Genomic DNA, 19,238 nt, shown 5'->3' with positions numbered 1-19,238 from the left:
TACCTGCGAAACGTCTAAAGGGGAGGTGTCCAGGAGACGTCCTTAACAGAAGCCCAAACCACCTCAACTGGCTGCAAAATGATGCAAAAGCCTCAAAAGCAGCCAGCCTCATTTCAGCTGCTTGGATCCACCATCTCACTGTTTCAGTCACTACGCAGAGACCAGGACCACAGAAACAGAAATAACTTTAATAAGAAATTACAACACTGTCGTCCTACAAACCACTCAATTAGAAAAGGCTTATTAGAGAAGAGGGAGAATTATTCGGGGCTAAATAAAAAATCTTCAGGGCTACAGGCCTAGACGCCCAGGCCAGGCGACGCCCATGCATCTGACTACTGCTCAAGACCATATCTGTCTGTCTGTCTGTCTGTCAGGTGGTGGGTCTGTACAGACTGTGTGGTTCTGCTGCGGTGAAGAAGGAGCTCAGGGATTGGTTTGAGAGGAACAGTTCAGCTGTCTGCCTCAGCGAGGACCTCTACCCTGACATCAACGTCATTACAGGTCAGTAAATACACAGCTGGGTGACTTGGACCTGGAGACTAGCACCTGACCTTAATGACTTCGACTTGAACTGAGGAGGTCTGGTTTAGGATGGCTTGTGTCAGAGCCACTAAGGTCTTTTCTAAGTCATCAAGGTGATTAAGATCAGGTTCAAGTCAAAGTTATGTCATAGTCAGCAAGGTCTGACATGACCTCAGTGACTTTAATGTGACCTTGATGTCTTAAAAGACCTTAATGATTTGTACTTCACCTTAATGACCCAGGCTTGACCTTCATGTCTCAAACATGACCTTAGTGATTTGTGCACGATCTTGATGACACGACATGATTGTGATTATTCTGCTTTACCTTTGAATCAAACGTATCCTTGTTTGTTTGCACTTGATCTTAAGAACCTGAACCTGCCCTTGTTGACTTGGACTTGACTTTGATGACTCAGAGTTGACCCTATTGACTTGGGTTCTGTCCAAATACCCACACTTTAGGTCTTGTGAGCGTTCACACACCACCAGTTGTAGACAGGTGTGTCCCATGTACTCAGTACTGTGTGTTTCCACAGGTATACTGAAAGACTACCTGCGGGAGCTGCCATCTCAGCTCATCACCAGGACTCTATACCAGGTCGTCAGGGAGGCCATGACCCTACGACCCCCACCCGCAACCCCTGATCCTCAGCTGGCCCAGAGCACTGTGGAGCTGCTGTCCTGTCTGCCGCCTCCAGAGAGGGTAACACTGAGTACTACTACAAAAGTACCACTTCTGCAGTACCACAATACAGTATTCTGTTGTGTCCTACTGTAACACAGGGTTAAAAGTAAAATGTCAAAATGTCAAAGCAGGTTGTTCTTTTGCCACATTTCTACATTTTCCAAGTAGGACGAGATCAGATTCAGAGCAGAGAGAAGGGTTAATTTTCTGTCTGTCTCTCCAGGCCACCCTGTCTCTCTTGCTAGATCACCTCAGCCTGGTGGCGTCCTTCAGCTCGTCCAACAGGATGACACACCAGAACCTCGCCGTCTGCTTCGGCCCGGTGCTCCTCACCCCAACCCAGGAGGCCTGGAAGGGGGGAGGAGGAGGAGGGGGGGGAGGGGAGGAAGAGGAGGCGGGAAAGGATTCGGTCATGGTGAAGAGATAGCGAGTGCAGTGGATTTCAAACGACATATCGAGGCGTTGCACTACCTGCTGCAGCTGTGGCCAGGTGAGACCGGAGGTGGTACAGAGCAGAAGACAGTGGTAGAAATAACCTCATTAACCACAAGCTCCACCCACTTTCATACTCATGGAAACCACCTTATTTTTAACAGGTGTCACTTTGCTCAGCATCTTATTTTGCTTTTCCTATCTTCTTCCACAGTGCCGACCCATCGAATCCCAGCAGATGACCACATCGAAGTCTCCCCGCCTCCCTCCCCCGCCCTTACCTATAACCCCCTGGGCCAGCAACAGCAGCGGCATCCTGCGCTGCGGTTGGCTCTGCCTCAGAACCCCGAGGAGGTGGTGGTGTCACGTCGAGGTCGAGGCGGTTTGGCCAGGCTGGAGAGTCCGCCACCGATAAATCGGTATGCCGGAGACTGGAGCATCTGTGGACGAGATCTTCTGTCCGGACAGGAGGCCGATTATGACGAGGTGGCAGGAAGTGAGAGTGATGGAGGTAAACAGATGAGCAGGACAGTTTATCAAATGTATTTCCATTCCTTGATCCAATCGAAGATGGCAGCTGCATGTCTGGAAAACATTCATCTTCGTTTTCAAATTGTTCTGCATTATTGTGGACATGGCCAAGACTTTATATACATTTTATGAACCCATTTTTGGACCTATTCCTTTAACATGTGTTGATCCGTGTTGTGCCTCCTGTCACTCTCACTTCTTGTTGTTTTTGCTGTTTTCAGGCAGCGGTGATGAAGAGGAGGAGAAGAAGGAGGTGTGGTCATCAGGAGGAGGAGAAGGAGGAGGTCTGTACGTGGACGAGTTCATGGATTTTGATGCTCCGTTTAACTGTCGACTCAGCCTGAAGGACTTCGACACTCTGATCCACGACCTTGACCGAGAGCTGGCCAAACAGATCAACATCTGTCTGTAGAGGAAGAAGAGGAGGAGGAAGAGGAGGAGGTCTGAGTCTAAATTATAAATTTAATAAAAGTTATTTTTGTTATGCCCTGATGTAATGCTCTGCTCAAAGGTTCCTCAACAGTACTATTAGTATTATCAAACAACTACAACAGAATACAATTATTATATCTGATACAGCAAACTGACCTCAGATCAGCTGCTAGTTTGACCTCTGACCTCCTCACAGCTTCCTCTGATCTCTGCAGCAAGTGAAGAGAATTTTTCAGCATCGTTACTGTCATCAGGAAACCAGACTGAAAACATCGCCGCTGTCAAAGAAAAATAATCTGCATATTTTCTTGTAAAGACGAGAAAACTTTAAGATATAAACTAGATTTGTTTCTATTTGCAGCATCACAATTTCTTGATGAGAACGTTCTTTCATAATAAGTTTAAATAAGTTTAATTAAGTTTAAATCCCATAATTATGAGAATTGCAAGATATTAGATCTCATATTTATGGGATTATTAAACCTGTTATTTTATGAGATATATGTGATAGGAGATTTGGAAGTTATAGTTGGTGAATGCACTTCCATCAGCATTGAGCTGGAGGAGAGTGAGTGTTTTTTCAGAGCGAGCTGCAGACCTCGCTCTCGGATTTTAAACTCCTGAGCGAAAAGATGAGTTTAACTCAAAAAGATGGATGCCGTTCTCATAGTGTTTGTTACCTGCGTCTCTGGATGTTTCCTGACTTCTGCTGGTCATCATGGAGGATGAGCTACAGTCTGTGCCAAAAATCTAAATCAAACCAGATTAATTTATTTCTCTGATCCAAAGATAAAAGCAGCTTCAGTGTTAATATGAAGGAGGAGAGTTTCTCTCTGAGGCATCGCTGCGGAGGAACGACAGGAACACAAACTTCAGAGAACTACACTGTTGGTTCCCTCTTCATAACATTATTATTATTGATGAACAGATCTTCTAATGATAAAGACCCTCTGAAGTCACAGAAGTGAACTGAACTGTGTTGTTGTTGTTGTTCTGGGTATCAGGGTCGGATCATGTCGGATCATGACGGATCCAGTTGGACTGTATCGGGGCTTTTTGCACTGTTGAAGCCATAATTTCACTTGTTGAAACTTTTAGTTGAAGAGAACAAACTGCAGAACTCATCGTTCTGCTGCTTTATCCAATCAGAGTTCCCTTCACTCTGATCAGCTTAAATGTTTTTATATTTATTCTCTTTTCTTTGACAGACTTTTGAATGTGATGTGACTTGACATCTACAGAGCTCCTGAAAGGTCACAGTGTTTTTCTGAACCATTGTGTTTCCTCACAGGATCTGAACCTAGTTTTTCTATCAGCTATGACAGATACTGTATGTGAAGGATGACACTGGACAAGTTGTACGTGGTTGCAGCTGCTGTCAGATCTCTGGCTTCTTCTGGAAATATGGATCAGAGGGAGTAAAACAAGTGTTGCCAAAGAACAGAAACGTAGTTCAGAAAAAAATAAATCCCACTGTGACTTTTTCAGGTAGTAAGATCTTTAAAAGAATCAGATCACAGTTACAGAGCTGCTCACAGAATTATGGACTTGTTGCATAAATGAGACACAAACACCAGCAGACAGTCGGCTGTTTTTGATGAAAAGAAGGTTCCGTGTTTTTTTTTGCTGAAATTTAAAATTTCTGATGATTGATGGGCTTTAAAAATGTGATGTTTCAGGAGTCCATGACTTCATAAATAACTCTGACTCTGGTGGCTGATAACAGTCTAATAGACATATGTGTTTTTAGCATCATTAGCACGTAGCATTAGCATGTAGTTTGACTGTTTGTAGCTGTTTTTTTCTTTAAAAATGGCAATGACAACCTGAAGGGAGAGTGGGAAGGGCTTAACATACCACATCCACTGAGTCAGAGAAGAAAAATAAGTCTGCTTTCATCTGAACGGACAATACATAAATATCTGATGTGATTTTTAACATTTTTAAACTTATAAAGCTCAGGAAGAAAAACACGAAGCATGTTGAGCTCAGCACAGCGTCCAGCGGTCGTGTTCTGTTGTTGGTGGTATTAAAGCCATATTCCTCCAGGGGGCGCTGTGATGTCACATCGGACACAGTTACTATTCATGTTGCAGGTTTCTGTTGGCAGGCTGAGCATCAGAGCAATGTGAGCTGCAGCCGGTCTTCAGTATTTTCACGGTACAGAGTTTCTGAGTGCGATGACTTTGTGAAGCCACAGAAGGAAAACGATGCCATATTCAGTGTTAATGATGATGTTGTTGTTTTATAGTTTTCTGTGTTTGTCATTATTTGACAGTATTATTTTGTTTTGCACAACTTCAATAAGCACTTATGTTTTTTATTGACGATGACCATGTTTCTATGCAGATGATGTAACCAAAGTGTTGAAGCACAGTTCCTGTTGGAACAGACCACAGCAGCCTGTCTGTTTGTCTTATTAACCTGACCAACTATTAAACACATTATTATTATTATTATTGACTGAAGGACCGTTATTATTACTAGCTGTGTAAGCTACAAAAACCTAATTTCTGTTTGATCACTTTCAACAGTTCCAACTGAGAAGAAGTGCAAAGTGTTCTGAGAACAAATGCAGTTTAATGCAGAAACGACTTCACCAGCAGACGTGAGTTTGTTTTGACATCACAAAATCAAACTAAACTGATTTTACAGTAGTTTCAACTTTTTAGTCTAAGGTCATCCAGTTTATTGTTGAGCTATGTGTCCTCACACACAAGTCAAGTCAATTTTTATTTCTACAGCCCAAAGTTAGATTAGTCTCAGAGTCAGATCATCTGTTTTTACCTGACAGGCCATTTCTTTTTTCTTTTCTTTTTTTTGTTAGTTTTTTTTGTTTTTTGTTTTTTGCGTTCATTAATCATTAATAACGATAACAGGAAATAATGAAAATATTGCTGATATTTCCATTTCATTTCAACAATATTGTTGGACTGAATTCAAGGAGGTACATGTTGTCAGAGGGTTAGGCCTTCAGACGAGTTAGAGCATAATTACAAGTTGCTTGTTTAAATATATAAATAAATAAAGGTTACAGCAGCAACATGTGATGCACACTGACACATTAACGGGTCTGAACAGCCAACACAGGTTGAGGTTGCTCCTCATATGTTTCACTCAAATGACAGGACAATATATGATAAAGCATTTCACCTACTAAACAAAAAGTTTACTTGTCCCAGACAAGTCATAACGTTAATTGTCGAGCCCTGCATGTTTCACTCACAAGCTTTGAAGCTAGCGAACTGATGTTAGCTAACACATTAACCCAGCCAACGTTAGCTGGAAGCCAGGCTCATTCATTCATTTATTACTACAAACTGAAAACTTTTTTTGTGAGAAAAATTGGCTTCCAGATATGCTTAGTTAACATTAGGACTTACAGTTAGAGCCTTCAAGTGTCTCCTTCCCCCGAGTCTTCAAACTCTGCCTCCTCCACAGAGGACGCGTTGGTTGGGTTCAAGAGTTCCTCAAGGCACTCGACGATATCTCCAGTCCGAGTCGCAGTTCTCCTCCCCGGCTGAACACAGCCTGAGCCAAGCCTTTCTTTCCCCTTCTGAGTCGTCTAACGGTTTGCCAGAACTCCCTTGAGGCCAACTGAAAGTCCTTATCCATAGCCTCCCCCGAACTTCTCCCACACTGGGTTTGGCGTCCACCAAAGTCGCAGCCCTTCTAGCCTCCCGGTACCTGCCAGCCAAGCCCGAAAGGCCTTCTTCTTCAGCTTCAGACACTTCACACAAAATAATGATGGGAGGTATTACATTAGATATTATGTGATTTATTTATTATTATTTACTTCATAGTTCTATATGACGGTTGATTGAAGTTCAAATCCCAACAGATGTCCTTCTGACTGACTGAACGGATTTAAACAGGTGAATGAATCAGAACATGAGTTCATTCTTCACCACAATGTGTCACAAATAACGTCCCAATGATGAAAGAATGATTCAGATTATCAAATGTTATAAAAACTAACATAACTATAAAAACTGAAATAAATGTAGTCCAACTGAAACAGCAGAAACAAATCATGTGAATTAATGAGGGTTCAGAGTTTGACAGCAGACTTCAGTTCGGGCTGCAATACCTTAATAGGACACTGAGCTCATGTGAAACTGAAGTCTTTATGCCCTCATTGTTGTCTGACAGGACTCTCCATCCTGACTGTGGATCCATTACAAGTCTTCTCTGTAGCTGCTGCTGTGGGACTGTAACATCCACAAATGATTACGAAGCTTTTATTTTGGTGTGCAATCATATCGATCAATCAGACAGTATTTGTTGTAAAAGACATGTTTGAACAGGTGTGTTTAGCTGCATTCAGGGAAACACATGTTTTCCTTTAATCTTGCACTGTAGAGCTTCAGAGCTACAGAAGGTTTAGGACAGGAAGCGTACAGGTTCAATCCCGGACCGGCAGGAGGAACATGGTGAGCAGGTAAAACACACAGTAAAAGTAGTAATACCACAGTGTAGAAATACTCTGTTACAAGTAAAGGACCTGCATTCAAAATTATACTTCAGTAAAAGTATTAATAATCTGAAAATACAAAGTAACTAGTAACTAAAGTTATCAAATAAACGTATGTAGTAGTAAATGTGGTGGAGTAAAAAGTACAACATTGGCTTCTAAAATGTAGTGGAGCAGAAGTAGTAGCATACAATAAAAATACTCAAGTAAAGTACAAGTACCTCAAAATTGTACTTAAGTGCAGTACTTGAGTAAATGCAGTTACATTTCACCACTGACAGCAACACACTGAAAGTGACTGTTTGAAGGGTTCAGGTTTCCTCAAATTTTTCTGGATAAACTTGTTTTGTTCCTTCAGTGTCAGTTTGGTTATTTATCTATTATTTATATTTAGGTTTTAATTTTTATACTTTATTTATCTACACTCTTTTCTTATACTTGTTTTTTCTGTTGTGACACTTCGGTTTCGACCTAGAGACATGTGATAGACCTACTTATATACTTATGTATACCGAATATACTGACTTATCTTTTCTTATATCAAAAAAATCTGACAATTTGTTTTTGAACTCTTTGAAAACACTTTTAGTTGTTTGTTTGGGAGCGTAGTAGGCTACTTCCTGTTTGTGATATCATGTGATATGTCTTCACAGTTGTCTGAACAGAATTTCAACTATTGAATCTTCTGTTAACATGAGAAGCTTTTAAACCTTTTTTTCTTTCCTAATTTGTCATGGAAATGCATCTTTGAGTATCTAGAAAAGCACTCTATAAATCAAATGCATTATTGTTAACATGTATAAGTAATTTGACTTGTCTAAATCAACAGTAGTTGTTTTATACACTGTTGTTGAAATAAATATCATAGACTAATCGTTTTTTTTTTTTACATGTTTTTATATTTTAATTTTCTACACACTTTTGTATATACTGAGAGTTCTGCCTGTCAGTCTAAACTCAGGGCTGAAGGCTTCACCGCAGGACAGGCTCCGTCCTGCCGTTACGTCACTGCTTGACCGCTCTGTTTTTATATTGGCTCCTCTGATTGGCTGAGAGAGTGAGCAGCTGACGGTTCAGAGCGCTGATTGGCTGCTCTCTCTCTCTCTCTCTCTCTCTCTCTCTCTCTCTCTCTCTGTGTGTCGGGGGGAGGGTACGTGCTGGACGCGCGACACGGCTTCTCCTCCCTAAAATGGATGAAATATAAAACCAAAAGAAATTAAAATAAAGAAAACAAACTTAAACACCTCGTGCTCGCTGTTGTGGTTCGTGTTGGACTGAGGCGAATTCTACTGGATTCTACTGAGAGTGAAACTTTTCAATGAACTGCACCAGGTGAGAGTCCGAGTCCGAGTCCGATATGAAACTGCGCCACAGCAGCTTCCGTCTTCCCAGGCTGTCTGCTGGACTCTCAGTCTGTCTGAGTCTCAGTCAGTCTGTTAGAGTCTCAGTCTGTCTGTCCGTCTGCTGGACTCTCAGTCTGTCTGAGTCTCAGTCAGTCTGTCTGAGTCTCAGTCTGTCTGTCTGAGTCTCAGTCAGTCTGTTAGAGTCTCAGTCTGTCTGTCTGAGTCTCAGTCTGTCTGCTGGACTCTCAGTCTGTCTTGAGTCTCAGTCTGTCTGTCTGAGTCTCAGTCTGTCTGTCTGAGTCTCAGTCTGTCTGAGTCTCAGTCAGTCTGTTAGAGTCTCAGTCTGTCTGTCTGCTGGACTCTCAGTCTGTCTGTCTGAGTCTCAGTCTGTCTGCTGGACTCTCAGTCTGTCTTGAGTCTCAGTCTGTCTGCTGGACTCTCAGTCTGTCTTGAGTCTCTGAGTCTCAGTCTGTGGAGTCTGTCTGTCTGTCTCAGTCCGTTGGAGTCTCTGTCTGTCGGAGTCTCAGTTTGTCTGTCTGTTAGAGTCTCAGTCTGTCTGTCTGTCGGAGTCTCAGTCTGTCTGAGTCTCAGTCCGTTGGAGTCTCTGTCTGTCTGAGTCTCAGTCCGTTGGAGTCTCTGTCTGTCTGAGTCTCAGTCTGTTGGAGTCTCTGTCTGTCTGAGTCTCAGTCCGTTGGAGTCTCAGTTCACGAGTCTATCAGGGTTATTTCACCTGTCTCACTCTGAACTTCTTCCTGCTTGACCTCTCAAACCCTGCTGTTGACTGACCTCAGACCAGTCTGAAATAAAACGAAAAAATTTCTGGGTGAAATATCCGAAAAGTAAAAATAAACATTGCATCGTCTCTCCTGTTGGACACCTTTTACATATAATCTATTTAGCTTCAAATTCTGCTTGGTCCTCTTCTTTAAGTTTGTATTATTTTGGCCGGTGAGTCAAAAAGTACATTTCGGCCACTGAGTATTAATTTAAGTACAACACTGGCTGTGCGTACTGTCTGTATTTGTGCTGCTTGCCTTGTAATTTTGAATTTAATTGCTCTTCTATAGGTTCTATTTATATTTCTATACTTATTTTTGTTATATACTTCTAAGTAATATTGTTTTACTTTCTGTATTTATCTGAACTTATTTCTGTCTTTGTGCTGCTGCAACACCTCAATTTCTCCTCTGAGGATCAATAAAGTCTTATTATTATCTGATCCGATCTTGTATGAAATATATAAAGTTTAAAGTATCTCAGTAAGATCAACATGTACTTACAGTATCAAAAGTAAAAGTACTCGTTCTGCAATAAAATGGCTCTTTTCAGAGTATTTTAGGTTTTTATGTATCTTTTGCATCTTTTACACAATTTATGTTGAGCAACAAGAACAAAAATAGAAAATCAGTACTCTTATATGAAATTCAATTACATTTTACTTATACAGCATCAAAACAGAAGTTATCTCATTGCACTTTTCCTACAGAGCAGGTCTAGACCGAACTCTTTATAATATTAAATACAGAGACCCAACAAATCCCACCATGAGCAAGCACTTGGCCACAGTGGCAAGGAAAAACTTCCTTTAAGAGGCAGAAACCTTGGACAGAACCAGACTCAGGGTGAGCGGCCATCCGCCGCTGCTGGTTGGGTCAATATATGACATGACTTTATATTATTATTATTATTATTGATGTGTTCAAATGTAAGCATGAGTTTAATGCAGTCCACCTGTACAGGTGTGTTCACTTGTTTTACCGGTTTGACCTCAGGACCGTGTGGGCGGGCTCAGACTGGCTGTGATTGACAGCTCTCTCCCCTGTTATTTATTAGAGCTGCCAGCAGAGAACTGATGGTCAGGTGTATTATATGTAAAATAAATGAAGGTGTGTTTCCTGCAAACAAACTGACCTCAGAGCTCTGGCCTTTCTCTTTGTGTCAAACTAAAGTACAAGACAGCGGTGCGCTGCAGCTCCATGAGTTAGTTTAGTTAGTTCAGACTGAAGCCGGTGTGTGATGCAGCCGTGCATTTCCTCCACATGTCTTCATCCTGTGAATCGTCTCCACTCACTGATGAACACTGTGAGATGTGGTTGTGATCTCTCAAAGTGAGTAAGTGGACCTTTTGAACTCAGATTATATTGTTACGTAAATTAATTTTCCACGCAGGACGAATGTGAGTGTTTGAGCCAACAGGTTTCTATGTATTAAGTATAAGAAGTAAAGAAAGTCCTGATTGTGAGAGTCACTGTCAGCCAATCAGATCGCAGGTCAGAGCTCACTGTGTTACATCTGTATATATTCAGAATCAGAAATACTTTATTGATCCCCGAGAGGAAACTCTTTTGTTACAGCAGCTCACTATCACGTCAGCGCACACAGGAAGAGAAGCACTAAGCAAAAAATATAATACGCTATAATACAGGTCAGAAAATAAATTAAGTACCATTTACAGATAAATTGGAGAGTGATTAAGAATATTAACGGTAATAATGTTCTTCTTTTATCCTTTGAGTGTAATATGAGATGAGATGAAATAATTTACTGGGAGATAATTAAGAGATTATTTTCTAATTAAAAACAGAATTTAGTTTTTATTTCTAATCATCATCACAGAGTCTCCTCATGTTACTCTGAGCTGCAGTGATGAATAAAAGCGTAAAAGCATCATAATAATCAGCTATAATCACAATTATTCAGGTTGTTTGGTCAAATATTAACCCGTCATTTCTTCTATGACTGCCAGTTAACCTGGAGCAGGTTAGCACTGCAGCACAGGTTAAAATGGGAACCTACCCGGTTACCATGGTGATCTTTCCTAGTTAACAGTAAGCCAGCGTTGTGAGTTGAACCAAAGGCAGCTGGATAAATACTTAGTGTGACTTCCTGTTACAGACCTCAGATCAGCTGATTCAAACAGCATCAGTTCTTCTTCAGGTTTTACCTGTTGTCTCTCTGACTTCAGGGTCCTCCACATCCTGAGCCCTCGCCCCGGGGGTCCATCTCCCATCATGCCCGTCGACATGGCCATGAGGATCTGCCTGGCCAGCTCTCCTCCTCTGCGCTCCTTCCTCAGTAACTACGACAACCGCTGTTCTTCATCAGCATCTGCTCTGTTGGAGCGTTGTGAACCTCTGCGACCCTGTCTGTCCTCTGGTCGCTGTGGAGACAGCTTCAGTAACAATGTCGCTACGGCAACTGCAACCTCAAAGACAGCGAGCGCAGAGATGGGCAGCGGCCCGACGTGGCTGAGGAGGAAGAAGAAGAAGAGCGTGGTGTTTGCAGACTCTCGGGGCCTTGCGCTCACCGCCGTCCACGTCTTTAACGAGGCTGAGGACGACACGCTGACAGAGCTGCAGTTCCATCTGACAGAGATAGAGGGCGCCACAGTCGGACTACACCTGGGAGACAACAAAGGTGACTGAACTGAAGAGCAGCTAATCATTGATACACAGCAAGTAAACTTTATTAGAGCTGAAACAATTAGTCGATTCATCGTTTAGTCATCAACAGAAACATGTTCTGCAACCATTTTGATTTGTTTAAGTTATAAGTTTGTTATTCTCTAGTTCCAGCCTCTCAGCTTCACACATTTGCTGTTTGTCTTATTTTATAGTAAACTGAATATTTTTAGGTTTTGAAGTGTTTTTTTTTTATTTATTTTTTTAGGGAAAACAAGCAGGTTGATGTTATTGGTGTTATTAAATTGTGATGGGCATTTTTCCTGCGCTGAAAAACCCTCCGTTGTGTGTACACAGCCCTGGCTCTGTAAATGGGAAATAAACAAAATGGCTCGGACCGAGGCACACAACACTATTCCAGCCATGATTTGTGTGTCAGTAACGTTAAACAACTTGCCCACAGACATTCAGCTGACTCTCTAGTTTAAGATGTGCTGTTGTTGTGATGTTAGCTGTAGCAGCAGGAGAGTTGTGAGCATCGCTGTCTGGAGCTGCTGTGCTGGCTCTGGGAAACCGTCTCATCCTCTCTGGCTGTTAGCTTTGCAGCAGCAACCGTAGGGACTATTTGCTAACCCACAACCTAGCTAACATTAGTTATATTACTTGCTGTGTCGCTGTTCGCTCTATATCATGGTATTTGTCATTGTATTGTATTTCTCCAGAATCACATTCTCCACCTTTTAAAACCCACAAACTAAAAGATCATCAAGAGATGGTCAGAGAAAACAGCTGATTTTAAGATGTTTTTTAAATGCTTTGTGGGAGTTTAACAGCAAACGCTTCATCACCTTTAGTTTTCAGCCAGATGTCCTGAAGACAGAATCAGATCAGAATCAGAAATACTTTATTGATCCCCGTGGGGAAACTTTCGTTACAGCTGCTCACTGTCATGTCAGCGCACACAGCAATAGAAGTACTAAGCAAATCAAAATCAAAATATAATACACAATAATACAGCTAAGATAAATTAAGTACAAAGTGGATATAAGTATAAAAGCTAAAATAAGTGTAAGTACAAAAGTGGATTTAGAGGTTAAGTATGTACGGTATAATACAATGTAATAATATAAGTAATAGTGCAATAATGAGTACTATCAAGTTAAGTGTAGCAGATTAACCAGATTATTAGACGGTGGATATTGCACAGCAGTAATATTAGTATGAATAAATAATAATAAATAGGGAATATTAAACTGAAAACCGAGTATATTGCACAGGAGTATTAAACAGAATATTGCACAATATTTCAAGTAGTTCAGTGATGTTAGAGGGAGAAGTTAAAAAGTTTGATGGCCACAGGCAGGAATGACTTCCTGTGGCGCTCTGTGGTGCATTGTGGGAGGATGAGTCTTCCGCTGAAGGTGCTCCTTTGTTTGACCAGCACGTCATGGAGCGGGTGGGAGACACTGTCCAAGATGGCGTGTAGTTTGGCCAGCATCCTCCTCTCTGACACCACCGCCAGAGAGTCCAGCTCCACCCCCACAATGTCGCTGGCCTTACAAATCAGTTTGTTGAGTCTGTTAGCGTCTGCTACCCTCAGCCTGCTGCCCCAGCATGCAACAGCATACAGGACAGCACTGGCCACCACAGACTCCTAAAACATCTTCAGCATTGTCCGGCAGGTGTTGAAGGACCTCAGCCTCCTCAGGAAATAGAGGCGGCTCTGGCCCTTCCTGTGAAGAGCACGGCGTCTTCGGCACAGGAACGAGGCAAGATGTCTTCATAGTACAGGGATGCTTTGAAGACTCGGGCTCAGGTTGAAGACATGGTGAAGGACTCCACATAGCTGGGGGGCACAGGCTTTTAGCACCCCGGGGGAAATGCCATCGGGGCCTGCAGCCTTGTTTGAGTGGAGCCTCATCAGCTGTCCTCTCACCTGGTCAGCAGTCAGGCACACAGCAGAGGTTACAGGTAGGGGAGGGGGGAGTCGTCAGTCTGGGGAGGGCCGTTAACCTGAGAGCCAGTTGAGGGGGGAGTAGGACTCTCCCAGGAAGATGGAGGAGGGGGGAGCAGTGGACTCAGAGGAGCTTGAGGGCCGACAGCAGCTAGAGGGGGGATGAGCAGGAGCCGGTGTGTCGAATCTGTTAAAGAACAGATTAAGTTCGTTGGCCCTGTCCACGCTGCCTTCAACTTCTCTGCTGCCAGTCGGTCTGAAGCCAGTGATGCTCTTCATGCCGCTCCAGACCTCTCTCATGTTGTTCTGCTGGAGTTTCCGCTCCAGCTTCCTCCTGTACTTCTCCTTGGCCTCCCTGATCTTCACCTTCAGGTCGGCCTAGATTGCTCTCACCTCCTCCCTGTTACCATCAGTAAAGGCCCTCCTCTTGGCATTCAGGATGTCTTTGGTGTCCTTTGTTACCCACGGTTTGTTATTTGGATAACAATGAACCATCTTAGATGGGATGTTGCAGTCCACACAGAAGTTAATGTAGCCAGTGAGCCCATCAATGTCCTCTCCATGAGGCTCACAGAGTGCATCCCAGTTTGTCACCTCAAAACATCCCCGAAGTGTCTCGTAGGCCTCCTCTGACCATCTCCTCACTGTCCTTGAGGTCGCAGGCTGCTTTTTAACCAGAGGCACATAGCAGGGTTTGAGGTGAACCAGGTTGTGGTCTGACCTACCCAAGCGGGGGGAGGGGGGTTAGCATACAGCAGGTCCAGTGTCCTCTCCTCTCTAGTAGTACAACTCACATACTGAGTGAAATTAGTCAATGATATGCACGAGATTAGAGTGCACTCAGGTGTTGAGTCTAGAGTTGTGCTATGGCGATGCTGGGTTAGCAGAGGGGGGGATGTAAACAGCCACAACAATGGCATGTGAGAATTCACATGGCAGATAATATGGCCGGAGCTACAGATACTCTGTTTGATAGTAATGTGACCAGGGTTACACTATCTGTTGTTGACCAGAACAGCAAGCCCGCCACCTTTCCACTTACCGCACCCGGTGTGATCCCTGTCGGCTTAAACAGTCTGAAAGCCGTCGATGGAAACGTTATGGTCTGGGATATCCTGGTATAGCCATGTCTCTGAGAAGCACATCAAACTACACTCACGGAACTCCGTCTGACTCCAGGCTAACGCCGTTAGCTCATCCATTTTATTCGCCAGTGATCTCACGTTGCCCATGACGAGAGAAGGCTGGCACAGCTTAAATCTCTTGTTCTTAAGTCTCATTTGTCTGGACTCCTCTCTCTTCCCTTGCCGCTTCGTTCCACCTCTGCATCCTCGGTGTGTCCTCCTCCAGATCTCTGTGGGGACATCGGTTGTCCTGGGCGCCATGCCGCTCAGCTTCAGCGCGATCAGCTGTTCCCTGGTATAAAAAATGCGGCCAAACCGCTGTTCTGTAACAGTGCCCTGACCGAATAGCAGGAGAAGAAGTTTCACAGCGAAAAAAAATACCAGTTTGATATTTTGGGCAAACAGAAAAATTACATTTAAGTACTTGTGAGTTGAATCATGAAGCAGGAGATGGTTTATTACAATCGAGTCCAATCAAACTTCTCTGATGTCGTAATGTGTGCACATGACAGACTTGATTTAATCTGGACAGAAAAACTCTCCTGATTCAGACCAGCATCCATTCTAGACCTAATGGGGACCTGGATCAAGACTGACCTTTCGGATCACAGTTAGCAGATCTCAGTTCCTCTTGTATGAACTTAAAGCCTGATTGGGTGCTCAACAGTTGCCATGTAAACGCTCTTTTACTTGCACGAAAGCCAATCACTCTGTTAACCCAATCCCCGGCTCTGATAGGTTGCTACCTCTGACCCCTGATGCTGATGTCAACATCCAACCAGAATCAGAGCGACTCTGGTCAACCTGGTGTTTATGTTCATATTATTCTGGAGTTGCACCAAATAATGTAATCTGAAATCTCTAATCTCTCTTGATCAAATTTAGATTAAAGCTCTTGGATACTGTTAATGATTTAGTTGTTAAAAACCATAATATAGTATTTTTATACAAACTGACCCCTTTCCCTTGTGTTCCTCTTCCAGACACTGCAGAGTGTGGTTCAGGCCTGTTTCTGCACTTCACCCAGCCGGCTGCAGACTATCTGGACCTGAGGAATCGGCTCAAAGCCCAGCAGGTTTGTCTGGAGACCTGTTCTGTCCAGGAGCGTCTGCTCTCAGGCACTGTTCAGGTCCGAAACCTGAGCTTCGACAAGTCTGTCTCAGTCCGGATCACCTTTGACTCATGGCGCTCCTTCCAGGATGTTGCATGTCTGTACCTGAACAACGTCTATGGCTGCCCCGACACAGACACCTTCTCCTTCTCTATCTCGGTACCGGAGGTCCTCCAACCCTCCAACAGAGTGGAATTCTGCATTCAGTACCAGACTCAAGACCAGATCTTCTGGGACAACAACCACGGGAACAACTACCGGCTGGCGGTGGCAGACCCAAACGGCAGCCTGACCCAGATCACTGAGAATACCGCCGGGCTTGAGATTCAGAGAGACCACAGCAGAGAGAAGAGGGAGGAGATGGAGTTTGATCCCTTCGGAAGTCCCAGGACATCAGCAGGGATCTTCCCTGAGTGGCAGAGCTGGGGCCGTGTGGAGACCAGCACCCCCTACTGGTGAGACCACCACAGGACATGTTTGTTATGTTGCACTCACTCTGTGATTTTGTTCCCAAGATGTAAGAGATTCACAGGACCCTCACATGAGCACTGAAAAGCCACATTATATCCTCTGGAGGTTATCCAGATGTGTTGGTAGGATACTCTACGAAATGCTTTCATTTGAGTAACTTTAGCTGCCCTAACATGAGTCTGTCTGGACAGAGAGTGGAAATACTCAGGACAACATCCAATTCAATGTCCGGTAGTCAAAATGTCTCTGCCCAACAGTGGCCTAAATCTGCACCCCCACAAACAAATCCTGCTGCCCTATAAGAGCCAGACTGACTCACATCTGGTCCTCCTGTGCCAGAACACAGCTGAGTGTGCAGACATTCACAATTGGCCTGACTCAACTGGATACCTGGGATGGCCTCATGGGAAATTTTTTTAAAGTTACAAAGGGATTTGTAGGTGATTTTGTAAAAGCAACCCAAGAATTCAAGAGTTTGCAAGGCATCAGAGAGCCTCACATTTTTAAATATGCAAGTATGACAATGAAACTGAGTGGCATAAAGATATTCACAAGAGAATCAGGAGTCATACGGACTTTTTTAAAGCATCCAAAGGATTTGGTAACTTTCAAAAGGATCCACTTTAGAAGTCTCACACTGATTCATAAGTGCTTTCTTAAAACTTCCCAAGGTCCACGAGGGGTTCAAGGCCTTACACGTATTTCAAAAACCTCCACAAGGCTTCATTATAATTTTGTAAAACTTCACAACATTTGTCTCCATAAGGCTCCACAAGGCTTCATTATTTAAAAACTTTTCACAGGAGTTTCAAATGCATGCAATCAAGAGTGGTTTGTATAAAGTATATACATTTATATACATTCGGGTCCAAGGATGTGACATCTTCCTCGGTTCTGTGGGATTGCATTTCCTGCAGTTTTCTCTTTATTTCCTGCATTTTCAAGTGCAAACCTGTCTTCAATCCTCCTTTCTTTTCCACCATGACAGCTGATCAACAGAAACCTCTCAGGATATCCAGAAACAGCTGTCAGGGAAGACCAGCTGCATGACTTTAAGTCCTGAAACACTGTTCAAAAGACTCAAGATGCCTAAAACCAGTCCCCCATTTAGGGTTTGAAAAGAGAGAATAATGAAACAAAGGAAAAATTCCTATTTTATGAATTTGTGCTGACGGCTAAATAATGACAACCTCCTGCAGATTCTGGTTTAAGGTTGTGACACAGTGTTGAATCCTGTTTGCCTGTTAAACCTCAATGCCTTCAGGCGCAGTTCACCTATGATTCAGTTCAAGAATCTTTAACTTCTGGACCTTAACATGAAAACCTAACCTGACCCAGTCTTTGTCTTGAGCAGGGCTGAATCAAATTCCCTGCACTTGCAGACTTGTGTCCTCAAGTGGACTCTCTGCGGACTTCCAGAGATGGATTATAGGGTCAAGATCTCATTAGTTCTATCTATGGCCACGATTGAGATCTGATTACATCTATTACCCCGCTGCCAACTTTTTGTGACGACTGTAAGCTCTTCAGACAAATGGTATGACCAAAGTCCATGAGGGCTCAGCAGTCTGCAAGTCCGGGGGTCATTTGCATTCAGCCCAACCTGAAAAGTACTTTAAAAGTACTTTTGGGGTCCTTTTCAGGTTCGGTAGAAATTTTTGTATCCTTGAACACCTCTAATTCATATTTGACATCTCAGTCATTTGAAGAGATTTACAGCAGGAGAATGAGAAAATAAAGTTAAAGTTTCTAAATGTTTTGAATGAACTGAATTCAGAGTGAACTGAGTCGAGTTCTGTCTCAGTGTAACTAAATCAGAAACTAAACAGACCACAACTCTGTGAAATTGTATTGTCCTTTTGAATTTTGGCTTCTTCTGTTAGTGGAAAACTAACAGATCTTTTAGCTTTTAAATTTGGTGTAAACAATTGTTATAATAAATGATGGTGTTACAGAGCCATAATAAGAACATTTATAGGGAAAAATATTGGTGTTAATGACATCATGACCAAACGACTGGTGGGGGCAGAGCTTTCAACCACTCAGTCACTTGGTAATTTTATATAACCAGACCTTCACCTTTATAACTCTGCACAAAAGGGTCTCTAGCATGGAAACAGAGCTGTAGTACTCAAGTTTGGTCTCAAAATGCACGTTTTTAATCTGATGTCTATTAGCTCCCGTCTTGAATCAGACCCTCTTGTCTTGGACTCAAGTGGTCTTGACTGCAGTTCCACCTGGAACCAATAAGTTATTGTTACACTGTACTGTACTGAAGAGAGCACCAGTCCTCATGTCTTCTTATATTTTCAGTAGCAGCAGCCGCAGTATCTCCACTCTACCTAACTTTTATTGTTGATTTTTCTCCAGACCTCCCCCAGTTTGACTAAACACAACTAAATTAAATGTAACAGACACTAAAAAATAATATGATTTTAATGTTTAATGTATTGACAGTGACTGACACTGTGATAAGTGATCTTTGTCCCGCTGGATACCAACGGGACAAAGTTGTAAACCGCCTGTAAACTGTTTTTCAAACAGGATCTTCTTCTCATAATTCCTTCCATTCAGGCTGCACAAACATTAGAAGAAATACCATAACTTCCCTTTAAATAAGCTTTTATTTTATTGATCCACAGTTTGAGCTGTCTGGGGTCTCAGTCATCAGTTGCCAGGCAGATTACAGCATTGCTGTGACTGGAGATTAAACTGCATTCAGTGAAGCCACAAACAAACTGTTATCGCCGTTC

At 42.9% G+C, this 19,238-nt stretch overlaps 2 protein-coding genes across 7 annotated transcripts in view; both read left to right on the top strand.

Annotated features, from left to right (window-relative positions):
- LOC122867319 (rho GTPase-activating protein SYDE1) overlaps positions 1-5,063 on the top strand; it is a 28,870-nt gene extending 23,807 nt beyond the window's left edge. The window contains 6 exon segments of the mRNA XM_044177970.1: positions 378-504; positions 1,064-1,230; positions 1,436-1,580; positions 1,583-1,702; positions 1,859-2,155; positions 2,397-5,063. Coding sequence (XP_044033905.1) covers positions 378-504; positions 1,064-1,230; positions 1,436-1,580; positions 1,583-1,702; positions 1,859-2,155; positions 2,397-2,587 — 1,047 coding nt within the window. The 3' untranslated portion in view covers positions 2,588-5,063.
- Positions 5,064-8,200: 3,137 nt separating this feature from the next.
- LOC122867321 (protein phosphatase 1 regulatory subunit 3C-B-like) overlaps positions 8,201-19,238 on the top strand; it is a 37,809-nt gene continuing 26,771 nt past the window's right edge. For 5 of the 6 annotated variants that reach the window (XR_006375899.1, XM_044177979.1, XM_044177974.1 and 2 more), the window contains exons 1-3: positions 8,201-8,413; positions 11,390-11,841; positions 15,887-16,469. Coding sequence is in view for 5 of the 6 variants with exons in the window: in XM_044177979.1 (XP_044033914.1) it covers positions 8,400-8,413; positions 11,390-11,841; positions 15,887-16,469 (1,049 nt within the window). In the remaining variant the exon portion in view is untranslated. Of the gene's footprint in view, positions 8,414-11,389; positions 11,842-15,886; positions 16,470-17,473 lie in introns of all 6 variants that reach the window. The other variant, XM_044177977.1, reaches the window with a different exon arrangement.

This window comes from Siniperca chuatsi, linkage group LG20, assembly GCF_020085105.1.
Source record: "Siniperca chuatsi isolate FFG_IHB_CAS linkage group LG20, ASM2008510v1, whole genome shotgun sequence".
NCBI lineage: Eukaryota > Metazoa > Chordata > Actinopteri > Centrarchiformes > Sinipercidae > Siniperca > Siniperca chuatsi.
Note: the sequence above shows the minus strand (reverse complement) of the source record. Positions and strands in the feature narration are given on the sequence as shown.